The sequence below is a fragment of the Stigmatopora argus genome, chromosome 14 (assembly GCF_051989625.1).
Source record: "Stigmatopora argus isolate UIUO_Sarg chromosome 14, RoL_Sarg_1.0, whole genome shotgun sequence".
Taxonomy (NCBI): Eukaryota; Metazoa; Chordata; class Actinopteri; order Syngnathiformes; family Syngnathidae; genus Stigmatopora; species Stigmatopora argus.
In genome coordinates this window covers 2,836,569-2,860,370 of record NC_135400.1, presented here as the reverse complement: position 1 = coordinate 2,860,370, position 23,802 = coordinate 2,836,569, and the positions used below count along the sequence as shown (strand labels likewise).

The 23,802-nt window shown below is 42.0% G+C and overlaps 1 protein-coding gene and 1 long non-coding RNA gene across 2 annotated transcripts in view; one reads left to right on the top strand and one right to left on the bottom strand.

Annotated features, from left to right (window-relative positions):
- LOC144088534 (serine/threonine-protein phosphatase 4 catalytic subunit B) overlaps positions 1–8,929 on the bottom strand; it is a 38,587-nt gene extending 29,658 nt beyond the window's left edge. Inside the window, exons 1-4 of the mRNA XM_077619003.1 lie at positions 8,777–8,929; positions 8,072–8,291; positions 3,322–3,373; positions 3,199–3,249 (exon numbers count right to left, since the gene is read on the bottom strand). Of these exons, the coding sequence (XP_077475129.1) occupies positions 3,199–3,249; positions 3,322–3,373; positions 8,072–8,181 (213 nt within the window). The 5' untranslated portion in view covers positions 8,182–8,291; positions 8,777–8,929. The remainder of the gene's footprint in view (positions 1–3,198; positions 3,250–3,321; positions 3,374–8,071; positions 8,292–8,776) is intronic.
- Positions 8,923–23,802, top strand: part of LOC144088535 (uncharacterized) — a 40,755-nt gene continuing 25,875 nt past the window's right edge. The window contains exon 1 of the long non-coding RNA XR_013304894.1: positions 8,923–8,978. This is a non-coding gene — a long non-coding RNA (uncharacterized LOC144088535). The remainder of the gene's footprint in view (positions 8,979–23,802) is intronic.

Sequence of the window (23,802 nt, the reverse complement as noted above, 5' to 3'; positions counted from 1 at the left end):
ACAGCTTGACCACCCCGATGGAGTTTTTATTGTCGCTGGTGATTTCAACAAGGCGTGTTTAAAGACTGTTTTACCTAAGTTTATTCAATACGTAAATTGTAATACTAGAGGAGACAAAACTCTTGACCATGTCTATTCTAACATCAAACATGCTTATAAAGCCACTTCCCTCCCTCACCTAGCTGGATCAGATCACCTCTGCCTATCTCTCACCCCCGCTTACACTCCACTCCGTAGGCAAACAACGCCACAAATAAAGATAATAAAAACTTGGCCCGACGACGAACTCTCTCGGCTGCAGGACTGTTTTTCCCGCACCAACTGGGAACTTTTTGTACACGACAACCTCCAGGACTACACGGACTCTGTACTCTCTTACATAAAAAACTGCATTGACAACGTCACTATAGATAAACGAATACGGGTTTTTCCTAACCAAAAACCCTGGATGACCAATGAGACACAGGCACTCATCAAATGCCGTAACTCCGCCTTTAGATCAGGGGACAAGATAAAATATAGAGCTGCCAGAGCTGAGCTGAAAAGAGGCATTAAAAAGGCCAAGGCAGCATATACCAAAAAAATTGAGGAGCACTTTACAGAAAATAACCCAAAGAAGATGTGGCAAGGAATACGACATATTACCAACTACAATAATAATAATATGTCTGTTAATGCAGATGCCTCACTAGCGGAGGAATTGAACCGTTTCTTTGCCCGCTTTGAGACTGACAAATCAGACCCAATCTCAACACCCCCACCACCACCCTACAGCAATACACTGACGTTCCGGGAACAGGAAGTGAGACTGGTAATGCGGTCTGTAAACACGAGGAAGGCTGCTGGCCCAGACAGAGTACCTGGGAAGGTGCTCAAAGCCTGTGCTGACCAGCTGGCTGGAGTCTTCACATACATTTTCAATTGTTCCCTGCAACAATCCATCATTCCATCTTGTCTGAAATCTGCCACCATCATCCCTGTCCCCAAAAAGCCAACCATTGGCAGCATGAATGATTATAGGCCTGTTGCCCTCACGCCTGTGATCATGAAGTGCTTTGAAAAGTTGGTAGCCCGCCATATCAGGAATACAATCCCTCCCTCAATTGACCCTCACCAGTTTGCTTATAGAGCAAACAGGTCCACTGACGATGCTATTGCCATTGCTCTTCATACAGCACTGAGCCACCTGGAACACCATGGGAACTACGTGAGGATGCTCTTCATTGACTATAGCTCAGCCTTCAACACCATAAAACCGGACATTCTGACTGACAAACTCTCCCACCTTGGACTATCCTCTTCAATCTGCTGCTGGATAAAGAACTTCTTGACCAACCGACCACAGACTGTTAGACTTGGTCCCCACCTCTCTTCCTCCATTACACTAAGCACTGGCTCCCCTCAAGGCTGTGTACTGAGTCCTCTTCTGTACTCCCTGTACACATACGACTGTACACCCACCCACCAGTCTAACGCCATCATCAAATTCGCTGACGACACCACTGTAGTCGGACTCATCTCAGGAGGGGATGAGTCGGCTTACAGAGATGAGGTCAACAATTTGTCTTCGTGGTGCTCGGTGAACAATCTCACACTGAACACCACGAAAACTAAAGAAATAATCCTGGACTTTCGCAGACACGGCACAGATCTGGCCCCACTCATCATTAATGGAGTATGTGTAGACAGGGTCCAGTCCTTTAAATTCCTGGGGGTCCACGTCACGGATAAGCTCTCATGGTCTACAAACATCACGGCAGTGGTGAAGAAGGCTCAGAAACGACTCCATTTCCTCAGGGTACTTAGGAAGAACAACTTGGCCACCGAGCTTCTGATAACCTTCTATAAAACCACTGTAGAGAGCATCCTGGCGTACGGCCTCACAGTGTGGTACGCTGGAAGCACGGCGGCAGACAAAAAGGCCGTGCAGAAAGTGATCAACACTGCCCAGAGGATTGTCGGCTGCTCTCTGCCCTCACTGGAAGACATTGCCAGCCCTCGTTACCTCAGCAGAGCCAAGAACATCATAGGGGACCCTTACCACCCTGGTCACAATCTGTTCCAGCTGCTGCCCTCTGGAAGACGCTATAGGTCCCACAAAGCACGGACAAGTAGGCTTAAGGACAGTTTTTTCCCCACATCCATCAGACATCTAAACTCGCGGTAACATAACACACATTCCCTTCTGCGGTAATATAAAAAGAGGTTTTGGGTGGTGATCTGCCTCCTACTAGCTGACTGAAGTAAGGTAAGTGGAAGACAGTGAGAGGTAAGCGAGAGGTAAGCGACCTGTATCCACAATAGCAGAATGCCAATTACAAGTCCGTACTAGATTTAGGTCTTTTGCGAGGAGAAGCACCATCAATTTCGTCACACGCAGTTTCTGCGTGTGATGACAAGTAGGCTTTTTGTGTTGTGATAACTACAACAGGGGCCTATGTCCGATTATATTATATTATATTATATATGAATAAAACATCTTGATAAATGCGAGTAGAATATCCACAAATCTGATTGGACCGTATTTTCTCACATATAACTAACGCAGCCAATCAATGTCGTTAACATTTACTCATGCCCCGGAAGTAAACACGTGAGTGACATGAACCGCATCATATCATTGGCTGGACAGTGTTAGTCATAATTTCATCCAAAATTACCGTTTCTTGTCGTTTGTCAGTGACAGGCTGCAACTCTCTGAGTTGTGTTGCAAAATGGCAAAGAAAAAATTGTAATGCGTTTATTAATTTTTTTACAATTCAGGTTGGATTTTATTTTGTGCACTGCATATGTTCGCTGTGCGCGGAGAACAGGAGTAGTGCGCAATTGTGCACGCGCACATTGCTTACAAGCTCTCTGCTAAAATTCGTTCACAACCAATCTTATTATCAATTAGTGTTTGTTAACTTCTCTCATCATCAATCTTCAGTAAAATGAAAAAAAAAATATATGAAAATGCCTTATTTCGTAATCAAAGCTTATTGTGATGGGAATTTAGCAAAAAAATAAGAGAAGAGTAACTTTATAAATCACCTATTCCACAATGTAAATGAGAGTATTGTATTTAATTTTGTGGTTGAGGTTTTTTTTTGGCAGAATTGCAGCAATAACAAAGACAATTTATAAAATTTTGGCACTATGGCAATTAATGTGATTTTATTTAAAACACAATACTAATACGATCAAGAAATAACTTACTCTGAACAGCTCCTTCAAGTCATAGAACTGACCATGTATATCGCCACAGACCTGCAAATTGAATAGGGATTATCACAAAATGTGAAGGATGATTCAGAAGAGAAATACAAAATTGACACTTGCTGTTACGGGAGAGTCAACTCTCTGGACATTGCTTTCTTCAACCAGAATTTCTCTGTTAACACACAAAAAATAATAATTAACAGGATTCCACAGACCCTTCAAACTGGGTGAGGGATAAGCAGTTTTAACAGGTAACAGCACCTCCTGCCACTGGATTTTAGGCTGGAGTGAACCAATTAATTCTACAGATTCCTATTCACTTTATGAATACTTAATTTTCAATTTAAAAAAATCAAGATAATAAATGGAACAAGTATATGATAATAATAGCTCCATGCAGTGTGTTGAGGTCCTATCGTCATGCTAGCTTCACGGCCATATAACTCCATCATAAGTTGCTGGTTCATTTTTTTTATTCCTCGGAGTCAGGGTGTCTTAATCCACCCAATAATTTGCAGTTCTGCACCTCGGAAGATGCTAGATTTGGGCGGAGAAGAACGGTCAATGCAACGTGCAGCACGGCAACCTGGATGTTACACCTCGGACCTCTTCAGCTCACGAGAATTTATTTTTATTTATTCTCAGCATACAGATCGCCACGACACGAGTGCATTTCCAGAGGGAACGAGAGTTCACTTCCCATGTGTCACTTTTAACCGCACGGCGGACACCATTAACATGAAAAACATTCCTACCGTCTGAATTATGTACAAGAAAACGCCATTTATGCCGCAATGGCGTGCTACGCCTTAATCATATCAAGGAACGTCAATATTTAGGACTCAACGGCGACTCAAAAAGAAATAGTCTTTTTCAACAGGTGATGTGCGCGATGCAAAATTCACTCGTAACAAAAGGAGAAAATGGCAAGATGTAAGGCATCTGGCCACTTGATATGATATTTGGCGCGCCCATTGTCCTATTATACTATATTCCTTCTTCGGCGCTAAGAGATGAAGCGGCGCTCTGACTTCCGCCATTTTTCTTGTCTTCTGGTTGCGAGTTTCAACGTAGATTTAGATATTTTTATAACTTTTTTTCACATACCTGAGAAAAAAATCTGTGATGTAATGAAGCCGCGAAAGTTGACGCCCCAAAGTGAAGGAGAATCATTGTACTTGTTTTGGTTTAAGGTGAACATCAATGAAATTAAAAAATAAAAAGACACTAAGCCATTTGTTCATTTTGACTCTGTAGCCCATCATATAGTGTGCACTTTCAAAAGGTCTGAAATCATTTTATTTTATCATTAAGAGTTAATATTTCAAGGAATAGTTACACATTTCTAGGGTTGTCCCAATCGCCCCGACTAATAGATTGAGTTATTGTGTTAACCCAGTGGTTCTTAACCTTGTTGGAGCTACCGAACCCCACCAGTTTCATATGCACATTCACCGAACCCTACTTTAGTATGAAATAAAATATTACTTTTGCTAATTCAAGATATATGAATTCCTCGCAGCGCTGATTGGCCAAGCAATGTCAAGTGATCATCTGCAGCCAGCGGGGCATGTCATTGTGGATAGACATAATGAGTCGATGTGTCTTGACCTCCGCGGCAGAGGCTCCACCGAACCCCTGAGACCGTCTCACCGAACCCCTAGGGTTCGATCGAACCCAGGTTAAGAACCACTGAATTATCTAAATTATGCAAATGTGTGTTTGTACACCGTTTCCATTGCCCAATTCAAGTACCGTATTTTCACACCTAGTGTATGCTATGCTAGCCGCTATCATACCTATGTAATGCTATCTGCTACCGTATGGTATGCTATCCGCTAGCGTATGTTATGCTAGATGCTAGCGTATGTTAGGCTTGTGAAGAATATGACATATTTTACTCATTCATTTTGTTGTAGCTATTTCATTCTGATATATTACCACTGTAGGAGTAAAACCACTGTCTTAACTCGATTACAATGAACAAAAGGTCTCTGTCTAAAGTCTCTGCTTTGAGGTTGGTTACATGTTGATAAGAAAACAGATGGTGGATGCTAAGGGGCAGGAACACCAAGGTGCCAGGTCGCAGAGGTGAAACTTCAAAGGAGACGCGGTGGATTCCAGCAGATAAGGCGACCAAGGACGGATCTGGATTCACGGGCCAGCAGTTCCCAGGGGGGGGGGGACTCCTCCAGACCGTCGTGGGACAGTCCGCATATCATTAGAATCAGCGAATGAATATTCAATTCTGTATAACTATAACTGGGCAAACGCGGGTGTGGACCATTGTTCTCTTTAATCCTCCACTGAAGCATGGCGATGCTCAGCTGGTTTTATATATTGGGAAAGGGACCCGGAGACACGGAGCTCCGTAATGATCAATATCAGGAATAAAACATCTGTGGAGTAACTCGCAAACCCTAGTCTCCTTCCTTCGATGCAGAACACGCACCATTGTTAGACGGGATAAGACAGATTTAGGAATTGGAGTCAGAAGCTAAAACTTTAAGTCTAACACTTGGCACTAGCGTGTTTTTTAAAAGACAGCACGAGCAAAACTAATTTTGATAATGCTTTATTGAGGTCAAAGGTACACTCTGATATAAAGAGTTCGGCGTTTAACTTGCTAGGCTCCATTGTCAGTCAGAGTTGTGTATTCTGGGACCTTGATTCCAGCTTTGGCGAAAGCTCGAACAGTGCTTGAGCTCAGTCATCCACAATCCATTGTAACTCACAAGCCTTCGATTCTCCTCGCTGTTATATCGGCATCGACAATTCATTCCAAATCGTCACTCACGTAACTTGTGCGACGCTGCCTGCCCGAAATACAATGTTGGCCATCCGTTAGCAATCTGTTAGAAAAGCTGTTGAATTGTTTGATCCATAGCTTCAGCCCATTTTCCAAGCGTTCACACCCGCATTGTGTTGTCATTCACGCCAGGCATTTCCTCTGTATGGCTCTGATATGCTGTTTGTAGTATTGATAGTGTTTTTGAGGGTTAAAAGTGCTGCAAGCACACGGATGTCAAATGCCTTACCACTCCCCTGGGATGTTTTGAATGGATTTACGGTAATGCTCGGAATGCGCGGACAGGCTATTTTTAGGGTGAACGTTGATTGCAGTAAGTAGCGTGCGGGCAAGAAATAAAACCAGTCACTCAAGCGGTCAGAGCCATGCAAAAATTGAGTTTAGTGCAGACAAAACGCACCGACCGATTGGGCGCATCGACCATTTTAGAGAAAATTTTAGATTTTTAAGTGCACCCTCTAGGTGTGAAAATACGGTACTTAAGACCAATTTTGTAATTTTCCCTTTACCGTTTAAACTTTATCCTGATTTAAAAAAAAAAAAATCAGGCAAAAATAAAATATGAGGCCTTCTCACAAGTACATAAACGACTTCCAAGATTTTTATGGCCCCCTCACATCTAGAAATTTAGTCTGAAATTTAGTTAGTATGTTTAAAATTTTTATGAAAGCCACCTGATTTGAAGAGTACGGTTTCTGACAACAGTGAGTGTTTTATGAGGGTCCAATATATTCAAAATATTCCGAAAATGATGCACAAAAATGTCCTCACAATAGGATAACGCACGACCACTTGCTAACGAGAAGTAGTCTTGAATGAGCGATCGCAGGAGCCAAGAGGCTAAGGAAGGAATAACAGCCTACCCACATTGATTGTGGGTAATGAAGTTTTATTCTGAGAAAGGGTGCCATTGCCTATCGGTGTTGTGTGCACGAGTATACTTCATTACCCAGAAAGCCCTATTTTTGCCCGCGCATGCGCGTTGTGCGTTTCCTGGTCGAAACTCGTCTGAATAAATCGTTCAGTGCTCGTAGATATCTGTTTTACACAAAAAAGATGCGGCAAAAAAAGACAGTGCGCTACAATGATAAACAGCCTCTCATGTCATGGCCACCTGGCTTGGTCGCATCTCGAAATTTTGATCGTATAACGGGCGAATTATTCGATCGAAATTTTCATCGTACCTCGAGCATGTCATAGGAAGAGCTGATCGTAGGTCGAGGTACCACTGTATCTAAGTTACAAAACCACTTCTGGAACCAATTAATTTGGTAAGTATAGATGACAGCAGGGGTGGGCAAACTATTCCACAAAGAGCAGCAGTGGGTGCGGGTTTTCATTCCAACCCATAGAGAGGGCACCTTTTCACCAACCTGGTTTCCTACAAGTGCAATCAGTTTATCGCAGTCAGGTGCTTCTTTTTATTCTGCAGAAATCTCATTGGTTAAAATGTTGTACTGGATCGGTTGGAACAAAAACCTGCACCCACAGCGGCCCTTGAGGACCGGTTTGCTAACCCCTGGATTACAGTGTATTTTGCATGTAGAGGTACGAGTGTACTCAATTTCAATGTCTGATCAGAATGCTCACGGACATTTTTCCGGAATTATGTTTAGATATATATATTTAGGTTGTTTTTCCGGGGGGAACATTTTGTCTGAGGGACAACATTGTGCGTTTTTGATGCTGAAACATGTCAACAAAGCATCGGTGCATGGCTCTTTGGTCCGATACACCGCCTCAGACTTTCATTGTTGCTCGCTACAACATACGCGTACATGTAGGTCCAATGCAAGAAGGGACATTAACAAACAGGCAGATGACCTGCAAATGTCAATATTTGTACAAAAAAACTGAATGATTCTGATGAAGCAGATAAATGAAATGAAATGCCAAAATGTTCTATTGTCACCAGAAAACGACTTGCTTAAGAAACATACTTCAGCCATTTCCAGGAAAATCTGTCCAAATAATTCATTTAATACTATAACTACAAATGTATCAAATTAATAAAATAAAATTAACTTTGGTGGAAGGTGTATATTAGCAGTTTTACATTACCTGGCTTTGGCACAAAGTGCTTTCACTTCGTTTTCCTTAATAAGTTCACATCGTCTGAGCTGGTCAATTTGGCGGTCTAAGTCGCTGATGTCGCCCATTGTCACACACATTGGGAAAACTGCTCACTCAATACGGTCACACGCTGTTCTTCACAACTGGTACCACGTTTTCTGATTCACCGCTCTCCAAGAAAGTACACCCTCCTTCCGTCAATATTCGACTAGATTGGCAGGATGACAAAAAAGTTAAGCATCAAGACAGATAATAAAAATGTACAAAAGTCCATGTTCCGAAGTATCGTTCTATATAATTATCTGCCACACCTGCCAAGCATTCCATGTTGAATACGGAATTTTATACGTGTTGGTTGTTATTTTATACAAAGTTAAAAACGTCTCGTTAAGAAACTAGCATGGCCTCGCGCGGGAGGCCTAATCTAAATACTGAGCATTTGCTGTAGTTACGACCACATCAGAATTTTGTATGGCTTTGATGTAGTTTGCGAAATTTCGAAAACGACTCTTACGTAGGACGACAATGAATTGTGGAAAAGCGCTCATTTATCAAGGGTGTCTACTCAAAACGATTCAGCTTGGCACTACCGACACGGCTAGGTTATCTACATTGCAAAATGATTCTGATGGAGCAGATACATGAAAAGAATGTGATGCCGAAATGTTCTATTGTCACCAGAAAACGACTTACTTAAGAAACGACGTAAGGAAGGAAAAAGCTTCACTTATTCTTTATAACTTTGGAGTTTTGATTTTTTTATTCTTCATTGGCCGGCCTCGTCCACCCTCCTCCGGTTGTGGTGGATAGATATAATATTAATTACTAGATGTCTAAAGGTGGTGGTGTAAATACGCGGCGGGCTCTAACTGCACTTACTGAAGAGGACTAAATGGTAAATGGTTGCGAGAATACTCTTAGCAATAGATTGTTGACGAGTTTACTAACGTTTTTTTATTTTTTTTTATAACGCAACAAGTTAGTTTGTACGCGATTCAACATAGATTCTGGAAAAATGGTTTAAATATTTATAAAGGCGGGAGGGGAATATATTTCCTGCACCTCCTTCGGTCATGACTAAGCAAGCTGTTTTAAAACACTGAACACTTTATAGCTATTTCAATGTACACGCTCTGTTGACTGGTATGTTGTGTTTAGAGAATAGCCCCCGACGCAAAATGGCAGACAAGCGACGACGCTATTCTTGACTCACAACAAACATCAGACCTCTAGAAAAAAGGGAAAAAAAACACCCCCCCCAAGATATATATATATATATATATATATATATATATATATATATATATATATATATATATATATATATATATATATATATATATATATATATATATATATATATATATATATATGTGTGTGTGTGTGTGTGTGTGTGTGGCGGGCCGTCAGGGCCTTCAAGGCCTTCTCTACTGGCCTAAGAAATATCTGAATCATATTATATTTTGTCCATCAATACTTATTATTCCAAAGGGTCTGTTAGCTTCCTTTCATTGCTTTTCCCCCTGGTTGCACTGCTTCCAGATCTGCCTCAAAGCTTTCACAATCAGTTCTTGCAGGGTCTGCTGCATTAAACTAGACTGTTGCTTTTAACCAATCAGATTTCGAGTTGGCAACCCCACAATGATTTTTCATAGGCGTTAGCATTTTGCTGGCTGGGACATGTCATTGCTTTCACAAACTATGATTGGCTAGTAGGTGGGCCAAAGCAGCCAGAGATCGCAAACTCCACCCACATGGCCGACAGTGGCAAAAACAAATGAATGCTGTTGCAGATTTCTCTCACAAAGCTATTTTCCAGACGGACTTTTCCAGAAAAAAAATGGACATCATTAAGAAAGGGTGGTCAACTCCGAAGGTAGCAAGCCTGTTACAGCCGGGAATATGGTGTGTGCGGCACTTTCAGTGTGCTAACTTAGCTCCACAAGCAAATAGTATATTGTTGTTTTGATTTAAAGCCATTTTCAAAACGGACTATGCCAGAAATATGACAGGACAGGCTCGACTTTCATCATTAGCTTCGATGGCGATAGGAAAGAAGGAAGAAAGAAAGGAGGATGGATATTGTGTAAAAAGGATTTTTGGTGAGTAAAATATATTCCTAAATAATATTTCAATTGTGGGCCAAGTTCTGATATCTGAAAAGCTCCAGTGTTTGTATTTAAGCTCCAGTTTTGGATTTAATCACAAAATGCTGCTAGGAAGTGGATTTTACCCCAGTTTAATTTTTGGCGTTTCACCATTGACGTCCATCGCTGTCCTTTCCCAGGAAAAATCACCCCCCTGGCCTGGTTGTAATGTCTCAAAAGCTCCAGTATTTGTATTCAATCAATAAATGATGCTAGGAAGTGGATTTTACCTAATTTTAGTGCATTTTTTTGTCATTTCACGTATGGACGTATCAACGTTCATCGCTGTCTTTTTACCGGGGAAATGATACTCCGGGCCCGGTTCTGATGTCTAAAAAGCTCCAGTATTTGTATTTAATCAATAAATGCTGTTTTCGGCTGGATTTTACCCCATTTTCGGGCAATGTTTGCCCGTACGCCATTGACGTTCATCGCTGTCTTTTCCCAGGAAAATCACCCCCTGGCCTGGTTTTAATGTCTGAAAAGCTCCAATATTTGTATTTAATCATGTAATGCTGCTAGGAAGTGGATTTTACCCCATTTTTGAGCATTAATTTATTGATTATTTTTTATGTGTTGCAGCTGTAGCTGCAGTAGAGGTTTTATAGCCATAAAATAGTTTTTGAGGGTTGGATTGATACGTTGAAGCCGCTACCAGAAAATGCACCGCCCGCCACTGATATATATATATATATATATATATATATATATATATATATATATATATATATATATATATATATATATATATATATATATATATATATATATATATATATATATATATATATATATATATATATATGTATATAATATAGTGGCGGGCCGTGCATTTCATACCTAGGCTTCAGTAGTGGTGTGTGAATCAATCCAACCCTCAATAAGAATATTATGCAGCGGTGGTCCGTGCATTTTCTAGCGACGCCTTCAGCGAATTAATCCAACCCTCAGAAACTATTTTATGGCTATAAAACCTCTACTGCAGCTACAGCTGCGACACATAAAAAAATAATCAATAATAACCTCATACAATTGAAATCTTATTTAGGAATATAGCCATATTTTACTCACCCCAAATCCTTTTTGTTGGAATAATGATTCAAACCTTTTAAATCATTATTAGTAATATTTAATTAAAAAAGGAAAAACATCTTTCAACAAATTCTGCTTACAACTTCGAAGGAGATGCAATGTGACGTCGTCTTAGCCCCCAGTGCATTCTGACGAGCGGAATACTCTTCGGTCCATTTAGCGGCACATAACCAAAACATTCAAAGGTAATCTGATTTAAACAATTGCATACGCAAAAACAACTGTCTGTTTTGAACAATTGTATAAGCTCAACCGAATAACATCATGAAGGTTATCAAAACACTGTCTTCCAGTACTCAGTCCTCGGAGCAAGAACTCAGTGTATTGTTTTATGTCTTTGCGTACTTGTATCTCTCGCTGATCCCAGCTGTCCTGGAGAGCGACCTTGGCGAAAGCGTTTGTCTTCGTTGAAAGCGATCAACACATATATATATATTGTTTAATATAGTTACACATTTAGGATGAGCAAATATATTGATTAATATAGTAAGCATGTATATTATAAGGCTTTATATTCATTGCAAACACATTTATAATAATGATTATTCCATCACTTTTTAACTGTACACAATATCCATCCTTTCTTTCTTCCTTCTTTTCTATCGCCATCGAAGCTAATGCTGAAAGTCGAGCCTGTCCTGTCGTATTTCTGGTATACGTTTTTATTCGATTTAGTGCTGAAAATGTTTGTTCCCGGTTGTGACAGATTTGCTTGCTTTGGAGTTGTCCGACCTTTCTTAATGATGTCCAGCTTTTTTTCTTGAAAGGTCCATCTTGAAAATGGCTTTAAATCAACACAACAATATATTTGCTTGTGCAGCTCACTCCAGATACAGTTTGGTAGCTCTGGCTAATCCACTCTATCACTAGCCAATCATAGTTAGTGAAAGCGATGACGTATCCCTACACCTGGGAGAAGGCAATGACGGTGTTGCCAACTCAAAATCTGATTGGTTAAAGCAAGTCTTATCGACGCTTGTTTAATGCAGCAGAGCCTGCAGAACTGATTGTGAAGGCCTTCAGCGGGAGCACTCGCGGCCGGCTGGCGGCGGCGATCGTGGCCGAGCGCCGAGAGAGCTCCGGAGCCTGACTGAGCACTTCCTGCGTGTCTGCTTGCACGGTTGTTCGAGCTTTTGCCAAAGCCGTCATAATTTCTAAGGAGCCACATGGAAATTACGGTGACTCTGAGAACGAAGAGAGGGGGGGACCCGGCTATTTGGAAGGCTCGTTTGGGCAATTGTTTAATTCTGACACAGAAGATGAGAAGTTTGAGGGATTTGAAGGTGATGATGACTTGAGTAAATTGTAAAATGTCCAAATAAAGCACTACTGAACTCAGTTTTGCTTCCGTTGCCTTTTTAAAGCGTGTTTTTAGCGTGTGGGTGTAGCGCCCAAGAACTATATTTCCCAGCAGTCACTGCGCACCGGAACCCGGAAATAAGATGCTTCCGGTAGCCAGCGCTATTGCGTTTCGATGTTTATCCATATATAATATATATGCGTCTAATGAAATGGTGCGTGCTTTGTGTGTCTAAAATACAGAAATAGCACTCGTTACTGACACTGCGGCGTAAAATACGATGCGCCAAACAGGCGTGAAAATACGGTATATATATATATATCAGTGGCGGGCTGTCAGGGCCTTCAAGGCCTTCTCTGCTGGCCTAAGAAAATATCTGAATCATATTATATTTTGTCCATCAATACTTATTATTCCAAATGGTCTGTTAGCGTCCTTTCATTGCTTTCCCCCCCTGGTTGAACTGCTTCCAGATGTATGTTTTCATATTGAAGCATTTAACCAATCACATTTCAGCCATTATTTGTTGCCAGATCAGATCTGCCTCAAAGCCTTCACAATCAGTTCTGCGGGCTCTGCTGCATTAAACTAGACTGTTGCTTTTAACCAATCAGATTTCGAGTTGGCAACCCCACAATGCTTTTTCATATGCATTAGCATTTTGCTGGCTGGGATACGTCATTGCTTTCACCAACTATGATTGGCTAGTAGGCGGGCCAAAGCCATAGTGAGGCAGCTAGAGATCGCAAACTCCACCCACAATGGCCGACTCACAGCAAAAACAGAGGCAAAAACAAATGGATTCTGTTGCAGATTTGCTCACAAATCTATTTTCCAGACGGACTTTTCCAGGAAAAAATTGACATCATTAAGAAAGGGCGGTCAACTCCGAAGCTAGCAAGCCTGTTACAGCCGGGAAAATGGTGTGTGCGCGCCACTTTCAGTGCGCTAACTTAGCTGCACAAGCAAATATATTGTTGTGTTGATTTAAAGCCATTTTCAAAACGGACTATGCCAGAAATATGACCGGACAGGCTCAATTTTCATCATTAGCTTCGATGGCGATAGGAAAATAGGAATAATAATAATAATAATAATAATCGGACATAGGCCATGTCGTCATTACCACAACACAAAAAAGCCTACTTGTCATCACACGCAGAAACTGCGTGTGACGAAATTGATGGTGCTTCTCCATGAGCTACGTTTAATCGGCAAAAGACCTAATTAAGTGTAAGTTACGGACTTGTAATTTGTCATTCCGCTGTTGTGGATACAGGTCGCTTACCTCTCGATTACATACAGGTCGCTTACCTCTCGATTACCGCACACTGTCTGCCACTTACCTTCCTTCAAGTCAGCTAGTAGGAGGCAGATCACCAACCAAACATCTATTCATATGCCGCAGAAGGGAATGTGTGTATGTTAGCGCGAGTTTAGATGTCTGATGGATGTGGGGAAAAAACTGTCCTTAAGCCTATTTGTCCGAGCTTTGTGGGACCTATAGCGTCTGCCAGAGGGCAGCAGCTGGAACAGATTGTGACCGGGGTGGTAAGGGTCCCCTATGATGTTCTTGGCTCTGCTGAGGTAACGCGGGCTGGCAATGTCTTCAAGTGAGGGCAGAGAGCAGCCGACAATCCTCTGGGCAGTGTTAATCACTTTCTGCATAGCCTTTTTGTCTGCCGCCGTGCTTCCAGCGTACCACACTGTGATGCCGTACGCCAGGATGCTCTCTACAGTGGTTCTATAGAAGGTTCTCAGAAGATTGGAGCCCAAGTTGTTCTTCCTAAGTACCCTGAGGAAATGGAGTCGTGTCTGAGCCTTCTTCACCACTGCCGTGGTGTTTGTAGACCATGAGAGCTTGTCCGTGACGTGGACCCCCAGGAATTTAAAGGACTGGACCCTGTCTACACATACTCCATTTATGAGGAGTGGGGCCAGATCTGTGCCGTGTTTGCGAAAGTCCAAGATTATTTCTTTAGTTTTCGTGGTGTTCAGTGTGAGATTGTTCACCGAGCACCACGAAGACAAATTGTTGACCTCATCTCTGTAAGCCGACTCATCCCCTCCTGAGATGAGTCCGACCACAGTGGTGTCGTCAGCGAATTTGATGATGGCGTTAGACTGGTGGGTGGGTGTACAGTCGTAGGTGTACAGGGAGTACAGAAGAGGACTCAGTACACAGCCTTGAGGGGAGCCAGTGCTTAGTGTAATGGAGGAAGAGAGGTGGGGACCAAGTCTAACAGTCTGTGGTCGGTTGGTCAAGAAGTCCTTTATCCAGCAGCAGATTGAAGAGGATAGTCCAAGGTGGGAGAGTTTGTCAGTCAGAATGTCCGGTTTTATGGTATTGAAGGCTGAGCTGTAGTCAATGAAGAGCATCCTCACGTAGTTCCCGAGGGTGTTCCAGATGGCTCAGTGCTGTATGAAGAGCAATGGCAATAGCATCATCAGTGGACCTGTTTGCTCTATAAGCAAACTGGTGAGGGTCAATTGAGGGAGAGATTGTATTCCTGATATGGCGGGCTACCAACTTTTCAAAGCACTTCATGATCACAGGCGTGAGGGCAACAGGCCTATAATCATTCATGCTGCCAATGGTAGGCTTTTTGGGGACAGGGATGATGGTGGCAGATTTCAGACAAGATGGAATGATGGATAGTTGCAGGGAACAATTGAAAATATTTGTGAAGACTCCAGCCAGCTGGTCAGCACAGGCTTTGAGCACCTTCCCAGGTACTCCGTCTGGGCCCGCAGCCTTCCTGGTGTTCACAGACCGCATTACCAGTCTCACTTCCTGTTCCCGGAAGAAAGGAGGATGGATATTGTGTACAGTTAAAAAAGAATTTTTTAGCTAGTCCCCCACCTTTCTTCCTACCGCTCCCCTCAGCATTTCTGTCCGCCCTCACCAGTGAAAGCCATCCAAGGAGACGAGAGAGTCTGGTGTTAGTTCATTCAGACAGGTCTCCGTGAAACACATAATGCAGATTTTCCGATATTGTCGTTGTAGTTTGGAAAGCGCCGTTAGCTCTTCCATCTTATTGGGGAGAGATCTTACGTTCCCCATAATAAAAGATGGAATGCTAGGTCTGAAGCGTCGCTTTCTCTCCTGACATTTTCGTCCAGCTCTGCATCCTCTTCTCTTCCTCTTTAACTCCGCGGGGAGGTCCAGGTCCGGGGGCATCCAGGTGTTGCATAGCGCTAACAGCTGATCCTTTGTGTAAAACAGCGGAGGCATGGCTGAGTGGGACAAGAATGTAATGTCCAGAATTTGCAAAGATAAACTAAACTGATAGATCAAAGACTGCCTCTCGCACAACTTGAGTCTTGCAGTAGAGTCTTGAAAGTAAAGTTTTGAAACATTAAAGTATGGAACATAAAATATAAAGTAAAGTAACAAGTAAAATCTTAAGAGACATAAAGCGTAAAAATAAAGAATAAAAAAGCTGTAAAAACAGAATACGAGTGAGGGTTTAGGGAGCTACTGCAACTGGCTGCCGCTTTGAACGGCGCCTATGATGAAAAAGATCAGCTCTGAATAGAATTTATATATATTAGGAATAAATATTCTGTGAAGTAACTCAGCGTATTTTGGTCGTCTCTATTCGAATACAGCGTCTTTTTCTTGAGTCTGTATCCGTTTTTGCTACTGCAACCAAGATGGCGACGCTCAAGTTGCAGCCAGTAGCGTTAGCTCCGTCCGCTCTTGCTCGTTTTGTGTTTTGCTGCTTTTCTGTCTTAATAATTTGATTTAATGATTCTTAATGATCCCATATACTTTGCTTTGTACTTTGTGCTTTTTGCTTTGTTGTTCTGCGGCCTTTGCAACTGTATTGTCTAACTTGTAACTGTGTAACTATGCCTTTCCTGTATCTGCATTCTCACCCTCTTGCTACTGTGACAATGAAATTTCCCGAATATGGGATGAATAAAGTTATCCAATCCAATATACATACATACGCACACACATACAGTGGAGCAAATAAGTATTTAGTCAACCACCAATTGTGCAAGTTATCCTACTTGAAAAGATTAGAGAGACCTGTAATTGTCAACATGGGTAAACCTCAACCATGAGAGACAATGTGGAGAAAAAAAACCATCAAATCACATTGTTTGATTTTTAAAGAATTTATTTGCAAATCATGGTGGAAAATAAGTATTTTGTCAATACCAAAAGTTCATCTCAATACTTTGTTATGTACCCTTTGTTGGCAATAACGGAGGCCAAACGTTTTCTGTAACTCTTCACAAGCTTTTCATACACTTGCTGGTATTTTGGCCCATTCCTCCATGCAGATTTCTTCTAGAGCAGTGATGTTTTGGGGCTGTCGTTGGGCAACACAGACTTTCAACTCCCTCCACAGATTTTCTATAGGGTTGAGATCTGGAAACTGGCTAGGCCAGTCCAGGACCTTGAAATGCTTCTTACAAAGCCACTCCTTTGTTGCCCTGGCTGTGTGTTTGGGATCATTGTCATGCCGAAAGACCCAGCCACGTCTCATCTTCAATGTCCTTGCTGATGGAAGGAGATCCCCGTTCCCGTATTCCCGTCCCGCCGCCCTGTTCCTGTGTTCCCATCCCGATGCCCCGCTCTTGTGCGTCCGTCCTGATGCTCTGCCCTTGTGCGCCCATAACGTCGCCCCGCTCCTTTGCGTCTGTCCCAGCGCACCGCTCCTGAGTGCCCATGCCGGCGCCCCACTTCTGCGTGCTCCTCCTGGCCCCCCGCTCGGACGGCGGCGACTCTCTCAGTGGGGGCGCCAACGGCGGCGACTCTCTCGGCGGGGGCACCGACGGTGGCGATTCTCAGCACAGTCTACTTTTAGGCCGAGGGCAGAGACCCTCTCGGCGCCAGCCGGAGACCCTCTGGGCGCCAGCGACGACTCTGAGGGCGATAACCCGTCATGCTTCCCGGTCAAGGCTGCTTCCGAAGTTGACCCTGTTTTGGGTGAGTCGCTCTGTCGCTTTGCCGTCACCGCTCCAGCGACTATCCGGGGCGAGACGTCAGGCTCCTGCCTCGCGGGACGACCTCCCAATGGGGCAGCACGCCACTTTCTCACGGGTCGGACCTGACAACCGCCAAACCGGCCATCCCAACGCTTCCTCACAGGCCAGACTGGACGACCGCCGGACAGACCAGCTTGGCGCTTCCTCACCGGCCGGACCGGTCTACTGCTAGACTATGATTCGAAACCGCATCACACCCTCCCCACCTGGATTAATTTTTTGGGTTATGGTCACACGGTTTTGGGAAATCTGGGATCTGTCCCTTAGGGCTTAGGGAACTGTTACGTTTGGTTGGGTTTTGTTATTACTTTTTCCTTGTGTGTGTGCGTGTTTGCCTTTTGCCTCTCGTGTTCCTCCTTGCTTCACTTTCCTCTCGTTGATCAACTGCGTGTGATTGACAATCAGTTCCTCGTTCTGTCTATTTAAGCCCATTGTGTTTGTCACTTCATTGTCAGATTGTCTGCTTTGTTTCCTTCCTGCTACGCTGTTTTGTTATGCTCCATGTTTCCACGTTCCATGTTGAATTGATTTCAATGATTTTATTGTCATTATACAGATATTATGAGATTTACTGCTTTCACCACATAGTGCACAAATAACAACAACAAACAGACAAATAAATAATCAATAAATAAGAAATAAATAAATAAGTAGCTCAAGTGAGGTCAGCAGACCAAGAGCGCATGATAAGTTTATCCTTAGGTATTTCCAAATCCACTTTTGTATAAAAGAGGCATCTAAAGTCACATCCTTTAATTCTTGCAAGAAGAGAATACATCCACCCGCGTGTCCGGTCAAGATCATTCTCCTAACTCGATGTCTCTCTCGCTAACTTATTCATAAGATTTTAACACCATGAACACCACAGAAGTCTAAACATTTTTAGTCTCATAACATTTTATCTCAGTTCTCAAAACAATTGTAGGTTGGTCGAATCTTCCCAAGAGAGTTTTGATGTGAACCATCCTGAGAAGATGATGCTTTCCAAAATAATCCACAGTTCTTGTTGTGAGCGATCCTGAGAAGCCGATGCTTCCCAAAGCAATCCACCGTTCGATGTGAACCATCTTGATGCTTCCTAAAACAATCCACAGTTCGATGTGAACCATCTTGATGCACAGTTCTCTTGATGCGAACCACAGTCATTACTTTTGCAAGAGATGTATTAAAATGCCCTTTGTATTAATGTCAATAACTCTTCATTGCAAGCATATATATAATATAATAATATTGATACACATTTATAATAATGATAAACCTAACATTCGCCCCTGTTATTATATATTTGTACGCAATCCCATAATCATTTTTATTTATGACAACTACAAATACACTTGGGGGAAGTCCGTTGTCTCGATCTTTACCAGAATTCACCTTACTTGCATATCTGGCCTGAAAAAGGAAGAACAAAATCATTCTCGTTCAACTCATTTTCATAATTTGCATAATCCTGGACATCAATGTTATCAACAGTAGGCTGTCTAATAAGCAGATACAATCCTTGTAATTCGGAACTTGTTAGAGCTACTGTATCAACCCTAAGTCGGTCTAGCAAAAAGCGTAAGCAGGGATAAGACAATACCCACACATTGTCAAAGTATTAGCCAAAACAGCTATTAATATCACCTCAGTGAAGGCCAATTTTTTATACATTTACCGAAGACCTTATCCCACCAGTCTGCCAGTAGGTGGACCGTTCCACTCTAGAGTGCCTCTTCGTTTCCGGTTCAGGGTCTGCAGGCCTTCAACGGCCCAGGTTAGGGACCCATTGGGGGACGTGTTGTTGAGTGCAACATTTTCAAACATTGCATATGCCCCCTGCTCCCTCAAGAGCACATAAACCGTCAGAAGCATATCAACCACTTTGCGTTCCTGTAAAGTCATGAGACTGGTGGCTGCCAGCTGTTCCTTCATTTCAAATCCATTTTTTTTGACATTGTAATGGATGTTGTTCATCCTATTCATATTTTTATTTGGCGTAACCCAAACAAAGATAGACTCCTGCTGCAATTTGGCAAACCAACCCAAAAGTCGGATCGCCATCCCTCGATGAGGCTCAACGTCGTCGAGAGAGGCCAGTCGCCGACGTCGTCGAGAGAGGCCAGTTGCCGCACCGAAATTCCGAGCCGCCAATTGTATCTCCTCCACTCTAAAACAGATACTGGTAAAAACAGTGAAACCAAAGCACATAGTCCTGTTTCTTTTTTTTTTACAGGAGTTATATAATTTATTTGCCCCACTTCACCACCATAAGCCAAAACGTGGAATCAGTGAGACCGTTTGTCTTGGACAATGGGCACACCATGTCTCATCTACCGCACCCAGATTCAGACCATGCCCTGTAAGGTTCAAACAGGTAAAGTTAGCACAGTGGAAAAATTGACTTGTCATTCACTGCTTCTGTAACAGGATAGACACAGTTTCAATATTTTTCCCTTTCTTTACAAGCAGGACACTTTTTTGGTAAAAACACTTTCCCCAAAGAATGGTGATTGAGGGAGATGTTATATCAGATCGCATTTTCTCTCGTCTGCTCGTTTGTTTTAACCCTTTGTAAGAAGGTTTAGCCTCAATTGAAACGTTTGAACCATTGAAACCACATGGAGACAATAAAACCAATATACAAAGTTCTTTCCAATTAATATTGGAGTGTTTGCATTTTATTAGGTCAGAAAGTTTATCTTACCCGTCTCGTCAACCGTTTCAACTGAGGGTACCTTCTTACAATGCAAAAGGTGGCTCCACGTCCCCTTCTCGGCGTGCTAGTGCTTCTTCTTTATACTGCAGGTTGAGCACCACCGTTGGTCCAGTCCGTTTCCTGTTGAGAAGCACAGTTTCCTTCTGCTATTCCAATTTGAATGCATTTTCTTAAAGATTTTTCCAGTTCCAATCGTGCAGTGAATAATGGCGATTTGTATGGTCTACTAAATATGATTTCCTTATGTTGTTGTCCTGTTGAACTCGTTATGTAGGCAGTGATTTCATAACGAGATATGGAACCTTCTGTCCATCCAGCCAACAATTTTGCTAACACAATTTGGGTGCCATTATCACTATAAATCTTCGGAATTTCAAATTGTGCACTGATATGCCGAGCACAGGTTAAGCATGCTCTGCCACCAACTTAACCCTATTAGTTGTGTAGTGGCACCGTACCGAGGCCACCACCCCCCTGTCGAGACAAAGGACTTCCCATGACTCAAGCTAGCTTTGTTAAAAGCAGCTCACCCAAGTAAGCAGAGGTACCAATTTGTTTTTGTTTTTAGTGAGCCCAAATTTCACATTTGGCAGAGCAGATTATTTGTTTCTCCACGTTAAGTTTCAAATGTGGAGTATTGCTGCTACATTCCTGTCAAAAATTTCATTTGGTGAATTTTTTTTCTTTCTTTTTGTTTTTTTTGTACTAACCTGCCGCCGCCATCCCCAAAAGGCTTATTGGCGATTTCAGAAATCAATATCAAATTTCCAAATCCTCTTCCACCTTGATATTTGATTGGTAGATTATATCTTGGTGGCTAGCCAATCAAAAACACAAAAAGACAGACCATCATCCACGCTCACACTCATAGTCAGGGGAATTTAGAGCGTTCAACCAGTCTAGCATCCATAATTTGGGTTTGTTGGAGGAAACTGGAGTACCCGGAGAAAACCCACAAATTCTCAAGGACACCAGGAATACTCCACACTCTGGAAGGTCTGGAACCACCCCGCTTCCATTAGTAGATCCTCGAACCGCAAGGTTGATGCGTTAATTACTAGTCTTTCAATTTGGGTCGTTTACCCATACATCAGTGGCCCGTAAATTTTCATCACAGGTGTAAACCACCATCCCCAGTGGGGCTTCTTGGTAGTTCACCCCCTTTGCTGCCCTATCAGCAATAATCATTCCAGAAGGAACTAGGCAATTAATGTATTATATTCGCGTGCCACACATCTACAAATAGAAATTTGTTTTGGAAATTCAATTGCCGCCGTTCGTCGCCCTAGTCAGCCAGGATGAGCGACTGCCATGCGGGTGGCTCTGATTAACTCTTTGTTTGCCAATAATGCAATAACGGAAAAGTTGTGACACATTGAAACACACACACACCCACTCAAGTATATTAACCGTTTGTAAAAAATGTACCTCCATATTTCGCATTAAGTTATACCCTCTGTTAATGCTATCAGTTTAGCTGTTTGTACGCAGAATTGAGGCGGCAATAGTTTCATCTCTAAAGTTTGTTTTAGTAGCCGTCAATTTATCTCGCATTCCGTTCGAATTTTGCCCATTCCATTTTATTCCTAGACAACCCATCTACTTAAAGCATTACTCAAAGGTTGATATTTTATAATTTGGAGATGCTATTTTTTGAACATAGACATAATGTCATCACTTGTTTCATACCATGAAAGGCCAAAGTGCCAAACAGCCTATTTCCAAATTTCCCCCGAATTTGTTTTAGATATGGGATTCCCATTCCTCAAATATTCCAGAATTCATGCGCCAACGCATTTTGTCAAACCCAAAGCGACAAACATAATCTGTTTCTTAGCCAGATTTTGAAACTTGGAGAATTGTTCCATTTCCCACTTATCTAAGGTTGTTCTTGTCAAATGTTATCTCTGTAACATTTAGGTGCATTAACCCCATAATTGCAATGCTGTAAGTTTTAAGCTAAAGTTCTCTTAATTTGTATGCCCTTAAAGCAATAGAAAGCAACGTCATTTGGTTGTATCAATTTGATCAATGCTTATCCAATCCGTAATATCCTAATAGTCATCAACATGCCCCACGCCAAAGCATATTTCACCCGCTCAGGACAAACAGGGAATGTTCTTCTGTGCACTTGAAAAACACCCCATGTTTCTTCAGTCCCAGGGAAATTATGCCCATCCTAAATCAATTATTTTATCTACCCCAGCCAGGTACAATTTACCTAATAATTTGGACGAATGCCATGAATTTTCTCTTGCCATTTCTGCATTGTTAATTTCATGTTTGATATCTTTAACAACCAAATAACTCACAATACCTAAGACATAATTTGCAAATCACCTCATACGATGTTTACTTAAGATAAGAGCTATTTCCTATAGCTCTCTGTTACCACGATAGAAATCCACAATAATTAAATAGAGAAATCAACCTTTTACCAGGCATTTCCTAATTACAATTTTCAATGTTTGATAAAGGACCCACAAATTTTCACCAATATGCCATAATATTGAAAAAAAAATCATCCCTTTTTTAACCAGCCAATCTCCTATGTTAAAGTATTTTGAACAATCCAACCATTCAAAAACAGTATTAATATCTTTTATCCTCCCAAAGCTAATTTTCTTTAATTAAGAGCCCTTCGAAATCTACAAATTGCTCAAAAATGTCTATTTTGCTCTATTCCCAAATCCAAAGCTTTTACCAAATCAATCTTTACCATAACAGATTTTCTATCACCTTAAAATATATTTCTGTTTAAAACCCGAAAATGAATGCGAAAGTAATCGCATAACCCTGAATTCCTTGCAGACCATGTTTTGCTCTTATTATGAAATGTTCAAACGGAAGCGCGCCCTTAGCCGCGAACTGTGACCTTCACGCTCGCTGCAAAAGCAGCAGTCTTATCTTTGTTTAGAAACCAGCGAGGTACCACTTGAAATGTTGCCTCTTTTTTTTTCTGTGCATAACACATTTTAGAGAAGACTACCATTAATGAGCTAAATTAATTCCTCTTCCAATATCCAACTATATCACAATATTTTGCCAAGACCCCATAATCACAATATACTGCAAGCATAACTATATCATAGCAAAACCCATTTTTGCCCTCAAGTTTGCTTCAGCACCCCCAAGGCCAATTATTGTAATGTCTTCATGGAAGGGGTCCCAAAAAAAATGAGTCGCTTGTGCTGTCCGGGCGCACAAGTTGTATATTGAATGACTGCATAATCAAGCTTCTGTTTCTAACACCGTCCAATCGGTCGCCCCACGGCCTGCATGTTTCTCCGTGTTCCAATCAAATCAGCAGCCGCAGCAAAAGAGAGCGCTTCCCCCGCAGTCGACGCATTATTTGGCAAGTTTAGAGTATGATAAAAAATGCAGGTTTGGCAACCCCGCCAAACATTTAATTGGCCATTTTGTATTTCTTTTCGTCTGTTAACCATTAAATGGTTAATGTTTCCATTAAATTTAGCTC